The sequence below is a fragment of the Tachysurus vachellii genome, chromosome 2 (genome assembly GCF_030014155.1).
Source record: "Tachysurus vachellii isolate PV-2020 chromosome 2, HZAU_Pvac_v1, whole genome shotgun sequence".
Classification (NCBI taxonomy): domain Eukaryota; kingdom Metazoa; phylum Chordata; class Actinopteri; order Siluriformes; family Bagridae; genus Tachysurus; species Tachysurus vachellii.
This window is the reverse complement of record NC_083461.1, coordinates 1278307-1288389: the sequence shown is the minus strand read 5'-3', so window position 1 is coordinate 1288389 and position 10083 is coordinate 1278307. Positions and strand designations below refer to the sequence as shown.

The 10083-nt window shown below is 42.3% G+C and overlaps 1 protein-coding gene across 4 annotated transcripts; it reads right to left on the bottom strand.

Annotated features, from left to right (window-relative positions):
• Positions 1-812: 812 nt before the first annotated feature.
• LOC132861575 (fatty acid desaturase 6-like) lies at positions 813-9841 on the bottom strand. 4 transcript variants are annotated; one of them, XM_060893177.1, is made up of 7 exons: positions 9758-9841; positions 9291-9496; positions 9022-9188; positions 8237-8417; positions 3874-4058; positions 1891-2070; positions 813-1379 (listed from the first exon to the last, which is right to left on the bottom strand). In XM_060893177.1, the coding sequence occupies exons 2-7, from the start codon at positions 9493-9495 to the stop codon at positions 1230-1232; spliced, it is 1068 nt and encodes a 355-aa protein (XP_060749160.1). In that variant the 5' UTR covers position 9496; positions 9758-9841; the 3' UTR covers positions 813-1229. The 4 variants fall into 4 exon arrangements, with proteins under 4 accessions (XP_060749160.1, XP_060749170.1, XP_060749174.1 ...); XM_060893187.1 differs by lacking the exon at positions 9758-9841 and adding an exon at positions 9536-9554; XM_060893191.1 differs by lacking the exon at positions 9758-9841 and having other exon boundaries at positions 1891-2043; positions 9291-9681.
• Positions 9842-10083: the final 242 nt, after the last annotated feature.

The following is a 10083-nucleotide window of genomic DNA, read 5'->3' as shown; positions in this document are numbered from 1 at the left end:
AAGTTTTAAACGTTTGTAACATTTGTAGTAAGCTGAAAAATGTCATGGTTTTAAGTTTAAAGTTTTATGATGAGCAGAAACAGCTGAACAGAGCGATTATAGACTGTAGTGTGTGTGTTATGAGCGGTGTGTATAATACATTGTGTTATCAGTACAACATGAATAAAAGTAGTAATAGTGCTCTACATTCTCATTAAAAAAAAACAAAGCGTATGATTCCTTATGAATGCATTATAACATGAATGCCTTAATAATTCATTATAAAAAAACAGCCCCAGAGAAAAATCACCACAAAAACAAACACTTTACTGTTAACTTCATGTTTATTTAAGGTCATAAACAGTATTTAAAAATAAAGTTAGCACTGTTAGCCTAGCTCTTAGTGTTTAATACAATTTGCTGAATTTTGCTGGTTAAGAGACGTGTGTGCTTGTTTACAGGATGTTTTTGCTTCACTCGATGTATTAACATGAACCAGAGATTAGCAGATGATATTACACCATCACACTAGCGCGCTCTGGTGGCTGTGTGGCAGTAGCCCCAATGTTCACTTTGTGTTTCTGTGTCCTGAGTAATAAAATTCTTCATCTCTGTTAAATAGGAAATAATACAGGTGACTGGCCTGAAGAAACGTCCTGAAGACAATCATTAGGATTTCCTGTGTTACTTTATCACAACTAATTATCATAAACTTTTTTTTAAAAAGCTGATATCAATAAACTTCAGCTAGTATTATTAAAATAAAAAAAATTATTATTAAATTAAAATATTTTAATGTAATTAAGCCAAATATAAGAAAATAAGAAATTACATTTGAAAGTTGAAAACAAAGCAAATTTATTTTAGTTTAATTGTAAAGCAGCTGAAATGTGCATTAGTTTCTGTTCAAAGAGCTTTAGTAAAAGACCAAATCTACTACACTGGGGAGGGGCAGCAGTGGGGGCACTAACTTTTGAGTAATGTGCAGCCCCTACAGTACAGGGCTTCACTAATGTACACTATGTTCCCTATCTATGGTCCTAAATATTCATATTGGTCTTTGGTAGCTCTTTAGGCGACACCAGAAGGTCCATCAGGTGGTGTGTTCATGATGGAAGCTGCAGTGTGTGTGTGTGTGTGTGTGTGTGTGTGTGTGTGAGTTTTAGCATCATTGTAGAACCTGTACACTAGTTGGATATGAAATAAACAGTCCTGGTTGGAGGATCTGTGACAGTTCTTGTGGTTCTCTGTCACTGAACCCCCACCAGCTCAGTGATCGGAGGAGCAAACACCATCAGCTCCTGGTACCTGTGAAAGAAGAGACGAAGACGAGAGAGATAGTCTTCCTCCTGATAAGGTAACGCCTTCATCTTCAGGAATTGCGACACAATTGGCTTCACCTGCACACACACAAAGACACACAAAGACACACAAAGACACACACACACACACAAACACACACACATACACACAAACACAGACACAAACACACAAAGACACACACAAAGACACACAAACACACACACAAACACAGACACACACACAAGGACACACACATACAGTACACACACAAAGACACACACACAAACACACACACACAAAGACACACACACAAAGCCACACACACAAAGACACACACACAAAGACACACACACAAAGACACACACAAAGACACACACACAAAGACACACACACAAAGACACAAACACACACAAACACAGACACACACACACAGACACACACACACAGACACACACACACACAGACACACACACAGACACACACAGACACACACACAGACACACACACAGACACACACACAGACACACACACACATGTTCATGCACAATTCAAACACACCAAGCATGCAGTGTTCTGGGCCCCTGGAGAACCCGGTGCTGGAGCGCTTACCTTTAGACACATGTTGTCAGACAGTGAGGGGAACAGGTGATGCTCCACGTGGCAGTTAATGAGTGAGTGGCCGAAGGTCCAGTCCAACAGTGGGTTCCTCGACAGGTTTAACACTCCGTAGCTCATCTGGTATATGCGCTTGGGTCGACGACTCTGAGAAAACATCGGCAACCCAATGTGCTGCGAAAACAACTACAGCTGATAAGCTGATCAATCAAACCAGCATGTATGAAGAAGAAGAAGATGAAGAAGAAGAAGAAGAAGAAGAAGAAGAAGAAGAAGAAGATATCATTATGGACATCATTAAGCACCAATGAACAAATCCAATTTTCTCCAAATGCCTCATTTGAAGCTGGTGACACTTCTGTGTTCTTCTGCCCAGACTTCACCACTCCATGTCTAAAAACCAGGATATGGTCCTGTTCCTGTTTTTCTCCTGAAGATTCTCTTTATATAACCAAATGTAGATGTTTGTGGTCCAATCAAGACTTGTCCACACCTTTAGTGTCATCAGGCTGGACGTCTTTAGTGGTCTCCTTAAATCCCCTTCCCAAGAAGAAACTGATAAAGTTAACCAGTACAGGAGGACCTGAGCCTAGTTCTCAGACCTTAACCACTTATGAAGTAAAAACATGTTGAGGGTCCAGCAGGACAATGATTGTAGATCAGCAGTATCCAGTCTTACTCACAAAGGGTCGGTGTGGGTGCAGGTTTTCATTCCAACCAAGCAGAAGCTACACCTGATTCCACCTGTTTGATCAGTTGTTCTTGCCGTTTAGTATAGACTCTGGTGTGTCTTCTGCTTGGTTGGAATGAAAACCTGCACCTGTAAGAAGCCCTCAAGAACCACACCAACACCTAACCACACACCACATCACAACACACGACATCACAACACAACACACATCACAACAACACACATCATCACAACACACATCACCACAACACACATCATCACAACACACACATCACAACACACACATCACAACACACACATCACAACACACACTGAGCACAGGGTCTCACGCTGAGGAAAAGTCAGACAGACGTCAATTATTCTGTTCTTACACTGCTTACTGAACATGAGAGAACAAAACAGCTCTCGGGGGGGGGACAGAGAGAGAGAGGGAGAGAGAGGGGGAGAGAGAGAGAGACTTTTTATTGTACATCCTTCACTTCCTGTTTCTCTGCCATAAAACTCCTGATTATTCTGAACACAATCACAGCTTCAGCTACTCTGTTGTTTTAAACCTTGTTTTGTCTTGTGGGAGGAGCCTCTGTGGCTGAACACCGTGACGACTGTGTGTCTGATCATCTCTCTGTTCAGTCTGATCAAAGTGCACGTGATAATGTGTGCTGTTTAAAGTTCAGTCACCGTCAGGATCAGATCACTGTTAACACTCGCTAAGCCAGAGTCCAGGTCAGGATCATCTGGATTACAGACACGGGATTCAAACACAACTCACACACACACTCACACACACTGACACACACAGACACACACAGACACACAAACACAAACACACAAACTCAAACACTCACACACACTCACACACTCACACACATACACCAAAGCTTCTCTAGGGGAAACTCCACAATCTCAGATTCCTCTGAGGTTCCTGGATGGTTCCATCCTAATGGTTCCAGATTTCTGAATCAGTCGTCTCATTTAAAAGCAGCTTTAATTTATTTTCTCTCTTACACTTAATAAGACTTCATTAAAACATGAAGCTTGTTACTGAGAAACTGCAAAGAAGTGGAAACTTCTCTGTCCTGAAGATATGAAAAACTTCAAGTTCCAGCTTCACCTCTGACTGTTCACAGCATACTCATACACAGAGACTCATACACACACATACATACACACATGTACAAACTTCACCTCACAGATCAGCTGATGAGTTGCTTAGTCATTAAGAGTGTGTGTGTGCATGCGTGTATGTGTGTGTGTGTGTGAGTGAGTGTGTGTTCTGTGTTTCTCACCTGGAAGATGTTGACGTGGATGTAAGGAATGGAGAACATGGCTCTGCTCAGCAGCATCACGAGCAGCGCTGAGCTACACTCCAACCCTGATACACACCGCAGTAGCACATACTGTGAACACACACCTATACACATACACATCACCGTATGCACTGCTGAGGACAGAGGCTGGCCTTTCAGCAGCCCTACACACACACACACACATACACAAACACATCCTGGGTCAAATTTGATTACTGAACACAGTAATTTATTGTTAACTAGCCAACAAACTGTTTAGAGCAGCATGGAGGTCGCTAATCAGCTAGCATGTTAGCTGAAATGTTAAGAAGAGCAGAGATTCAGTCGCATTTGATTAACTGATCACACAATGGATCAAACACCACAAGTTCTTTCTTTTCTCTGTCAGGATTCTCTCGCAGCTCTACGTCACTAACCTCTGTGTTTCCCTCTTTTTACTTTGTTTATGTTACCGTGTGTGATTCTGTTCTGGTTCATGTCTCACCCCTGTGTTGTGACTGGAGTTGTGTTGTGATTAATCTCACGTGTGTTCAGTTGACATCCTGATTTCAGTGTGTGTTCAACCCTTGTATGTCACGTGTTGAGCAGGGCTATCAAGTGTCACACATTAACGTGACAGTCCCTCATGTGGGTCTTTTCTCACGTTCTCCCACCACACATTGAATTTCTCACAGAAAAACTTTTTGACTATTTATCATATGTTTAATAAGCCGCAGCACCCAAAATGTATCAGTCCGCACTGCTGTCTCAATGGAACCGGGCAGGAATCAAGCGCGTCTCCCCTGGAGCTCTTAGTCGAGCCTGCCACTTATCAGCCAATCAAAACAAGAGGCTACACAATAGCCAGGGCTGCCAACTGTCACGCAAATGACCCAAATCTCACGCTCTCACGCCACACCCCATATGCTCACGCCACACCCCCATATGCTCACGCCACACCCCCATATGCTCACGCCACACCCCCATATGCTCACGCAGACTCGTTCAGCAGTAAGGAAAAACAAATCGCGCCGCATGATCTCACAAAGCAACACGCAGAGAGACCAGACAGACAGTGTAGTGAGTTTTTTGTGACAATTGTGAGGGAAATACACAATTTAATCCCATAAACTGTGTAGTCAGCCGTTCTCCCTCGAATCTGCACCGTGTGAATTGTGAACACAGGCAGGTCAGTGAGTTACAGGGCGCTCCGTGTCTCCGCCCAGTTTAGACTAACGTTTTCACCGTAGTAATGTAGAGACGCAGCTACAACACAATTTTTCCTCAAAATCAGCTTTCCTCAACGTTGGACATAATACATAAGTCTCTATGTGCGAACACCTAAGAGACAGATTCCAAGGGACCGTCTGCGAAGTGCAGAACCGAAAAGCGAATACAAAAAAATCAATAACTTCACTGTAATACACTGTACTGTCACCAGCTCACACACATCACTGTAATACACTGTACTGTCACCAGCTCACACATCACTGTAATACACTGTACTGTCACCAGCTCACACATCACTGTAATACTCTGTACTGTCACCAGCACACACACATCACTGTAATACACTGTACTGTCACCAGCTCACACATCACTGTAATACACTGTACTGTCACCAGCTCACACACATCACTGTAATACACTGTACTGTCACCAGCTCACACACATCACTGTAATACACTGTACTGTCACCAGCTCACACACATCACTGTAATACACTGTACTGTCACCAGCTCACACACATCACTGTAATACACTGTACTGTCACCAGCTCACACATCACTGTAATACACTGTACTGTCACCAGCTCACACACATCACTGTAATACACTGTACTGTCACCAGCACACACACATCACTGTAATACACTGTACTGTCACCAGCTCACACATCACTGTAATACACTGTACTGTCACCAGCTCACACATCACTGTAATACACTGTATAAACACTGTTACTACACAAAACACGGTTGTAGCTGCGTCTCTACATTACTACGATAGAAAAGAGGTGTTATTTGTGTAGTAACAGAGTTTAGCTCAGGAGTTATTGACTCGGGAAACTCCAATCTGTGAATATGTGCCAACTTTACTTAAGTCCAGTTTAGACTAGTAACTAATAGGCCTATGCTGTTATATAGTTTATATAGAATTAAGTTAGCATTAGCAGAGTTGTTTGTTTTGCAGCACTGAGCCGTTATTTTACAGAACTTTATCATAAAAAACAGTACAAAAGCATTTCCAGATGACAAATATCTGGACATGTCTAGTAGTTAATGTTAATTATTGTTTTCTAAGAACAGAATGTGAGTCAACGACATCCACATCAATGATTAAGGCTGCAAAATCAGCCACCAGCACTTACAATAGCGCACATGTTAATCTGTGAACATGTTAATCACACGTTAATCTGTGAACATGTTAATCACACGTTAATCTGTGAACATGTTAATCACACGTTAATCTGTGAACATGTAAATCACATGTTAATCTGTGAACATGTTAATCACATGTTAATCCTATTTCTGTAAAATGTTTGTGGAAATTAAATGTAATGTAAATCTCCCAAGAAATTCTGTACAGATACCAAATACTTTGACAATCAATATATACTTAATACACTTCTGCTAATGCAAGGATTTTGTGTTTGTATTTTTTTCCACACCAAGCTACGCCCCTCCATAAGCTCCTCCCCATAACCAAAGCCCCGCCTCCAAAATCTCACTCTAAGGTGAACTAAAAAGTTGGCAGCCCTGCAATAGCCAATCAGAAAACAGCACTATTGTATCTGGGTAAGATTTAACGCAACAACCAATGAAAAAAAAGCAGATCCTGGAATTGTTCATCATCATCCTCGTTCACCCACAGAGAAAAGATGAGTGTCTGTAACTTAGCCAACAGTTTTACAGCCTGTTCACTGACAACACCTGCTCAGAACAAGTAGTCTAGGGCCAGGGGTTCTCAAACTGGGGGCCCTGAGATGGTGCCAGGGGGCCCCGGCTTTATGACATTTTATAAAATAATGAATTTATCATAAATCTCAGAAAAATAAGGCTACTAACCAACAGCACGACATTGTATAATTTAATATGTTTTCTTTAATTCAAATATTAAGTTTTGGAATGTTTTATGTCATAATTATTTATTTATTTATTTTATTTAAATTTTTTGGGGAGGGGGCGTGAGAGAGACATATTTAAAATATGTCACTGTTGCCTGTCTTCAAAACTTGAGAGCCCTGTGTTTACATTTACATTTACAGCATTTGGCAGACGCCCTTATCCAGAGCGACGTACATAACTGCTTAAATCTCTAACATTGAATACATTAATGCTGGCTCACTAAGTTACATACCATTAAGATACCATGAGTTTAAAACATTTGTTCAAAGTTACAATGAAAAAGTATCAAAGGGTTTTTTTTTTTTTTTTTTTTTTTTTTTTAAATGTGAAAGATAAGGAAAGAAGTGCTAGTTGAAGTGTTTCCTGAATAAGTAGGTCTTCAACCGCCGCTTGAAAATATCCAGTGACTCAGCTGTCCGGACCTCTAGGGGAAGTTCATTCCACCACCTTGGTGCCAGTACAGAGAAGAGTCTTGTAGTATACTTGCCTCTTACCCTGAGAGATGGTGGAACCAGTCGAGCAGTGCTGGTAGATCGGAGGGTGCGGGGTGCAGTGCGAGGAGTGATGAGGGCTTTGAGGTAATAGGGAGCTGGTCCATTTTTGGCTTTGTAGGCCAGCATCAGTGTTTTGAGTGTGAAGTTTACGCTCTGTCCTCTTCAGTGTGCGTGTGTCTCTGTGTGTGTGTCACTGTGTGTGTGTCTCTGTGTGTGTGTGTCTCTGTGTGTGTGTCTCTGTGTGTGTCTCTGTGTGTGTGTCACTGTGTGTGTCTGTGTGTGCGTGCGATGATCAGACTCTGACTGGGTTTTAGATCATTGTCTTGTCTTGCTCTCTGTGCACGCTGGCAGTCTTTGTGTGTGTGGGTCTGTGTGCCACTGTGTGTGAGTGTGTGTGTCGCTCTCTGTGCGGTGTTATTTATTTTAAAAATAAAATAAAATAAAAAAATGGCAGTCTTTGTGTGTGTGGGTCTGTGTGCCACTGTGTGTGAGTGTGTGTGTAAAATTGTAAAGTGTAAAATGTAAAATTGTAAAGCACATGTTCTCTCTTTCAGTTAACGAACAAAAGCTATGTTAAAACTTTCTCTCTCACTCTCTCTCTCTCTCTCTCTCTCACTCACTGTCTCTCTATCACTGCTAATAGCATATCCCACGTTAGCATTAGTGCATTATGTTAAACGGTCCAGTTTGTGATCAGATAATCAAACGTTACATAAGCCCCGCCCTCTTTGTCTGTGCTCACCCATGGCAACTACAGGCGTGATGACGGGGACCGCGAGCGGAGCGATGAACAGGTAAACACTTCGGGGCAGGAACGGAATCTTCCACGTGCTGGAATCTCCGAGTCCGATCACGTTTGTGTGAGCGTGATGCGTCTTAACGTGTGCTTTCACTGCCATTTTGGCCGTAAATGCTCCACACACCTGAAACGTACAACAGATAACAGAAGCTAACTGAGACTCACTAATCATCCTGATTGGAGGAGACACAGCACACAGGGTTGTACATTAAAACAGACCGTGTTAATGCTAACTCTTTAATCTAAGGCTTTAAACAAGATTAGTGCTAGCAGTGATGTCACAAGGTCATAGGATAGTTAATCAAGCTAAATTATACCTTTCTGTGTAACGTTAACATCTCATTTATGTTTTGTAATTTATACACAACTGTTATCCTAACTACTGTAATGTAATGCTAGCTAGCAAGCTATATTTAATGCTGTATTTTTTGCTGCTATTAAGTAGCTTGCAGGCTAACTGCAACTCAGTTTTGTGATGTTGGTGACTGTATTTAAGCCGTGTGTGTGTGTGTGTGTGTGTGTGTGTGTGTGTGTGTGTGTGTGTGTGTGTGTGTGTGAATCACTGCTTGTTCCTTCAGCTTACTTTAAGAACCACATACAGATAATAATGATAAGTTAAATATGCCTACATTTCTTAGCTACATCACTCCTATCAGTTTAACACTAGCTCATTCCCTATTCATTTAAGCTCCACCCCTTTGAGCAGCTTTGGGCCAAGCTTGTCTCACCTCAGTGAAGAAGATGTTCCAGAACTGTGTCCAGGTGGTGGACTCAGTCAGAACGCCATGACTGGCCAGGTGAGTTCCCTTCACTGTGATCACAGCATGAGCCAGGCCCATCACGACTAAACCCAACATGAAGTAACACACCTGAGGTGAGGACAAGAGCAGGAACGCTGAGAGAGAGAAAGACAGACAGAAAGAGCGACATGTGCGTGTGAGTGTGTGTCTGTGTCTCTGTGTCTGTCTGTCTGTGTGTGTGTATTTGTGTGTGTTACCTATGGGCAGGATGATAAAAACTGAAGCCAGGATGGTGCAGTCCAGTCCTCTCCTGTCCCACCAGCTGCTGTCCCTCACAGTCATGTGGACGAGTTGAGTCAGCTCCATCATCAGCGTCTCACACTCCTCCGTCTGCTCTGTCTGTCCTTCATCTGATCTCTTCCTCTCCTCCGACTCTGTCCATTCTTCCGGGACATGCTGCATGCTGCTGATTATAACAGACTCTTCACACACACTCACACACTCTGTTGTGTTTGCTAGTCACGGAGGTAAACTGATCTCTCTCTCACACACACACTCTCACACTCTCTTTCACACACACACTCTCTCTCACACACACACTCTCTCTCACACACACACACACACACACACACACACACACACACACACACACTTAGACTTACACTAACTCACACTCTCGCTCTCTCTCTCTCTCTCTCTCTCTCTCTCTCACACACACACTTACTCTGTTGTGTTTGCTAGTCACGGAGGTTAACTGATCTCTCTCTCTCACACTCACACACACACACACTTAGACTTTCACTTTCTCTCTCTCTCTTCTTCTTTCTCGGTTTATATGGCTGGGCGCAACCAACTTATTGAGGTGCAGAGCGCCACCTACTGTACCAGGATATGCAACCTCAGGGCTTCAAGTACCTATTACAACAACAAATTAAATAAATAAATAAATCTATATTCTATAGCAGAGGTATTCAACTAAAATTTAAAGAGTTCCAGTAAGAGAAAATTTCTTGAAGCGAAGGTCCGGAAGATCATAATGTCTAACTAGTT

Excerpts from the sequence above, each read along its gene's own strand:
- LOC132861575 (XM_060893177.1), bottom strand. The coding sequence starts at position 9,495 with ATGCAGCATGTCCCGGAAGAATGGACAGAGTCGGAGGAGAGGAAGAGA. Across the intron at positions 9,189-9,290 it reads TTTTATCATCCTGCCCATAG|CGTTCCTGCTCTTGTCCTCA; the intron begins GTAACACACACA and ends TCTCTCTCTCAG. Across the intron at positions 8,418-9,021 it reads GGAACATCTTCTTCACTGAG|GTGTGTGGAGCATTTACGGC; the intron begins GTGAGACAAGCT and ends TGTACGTTTCAG.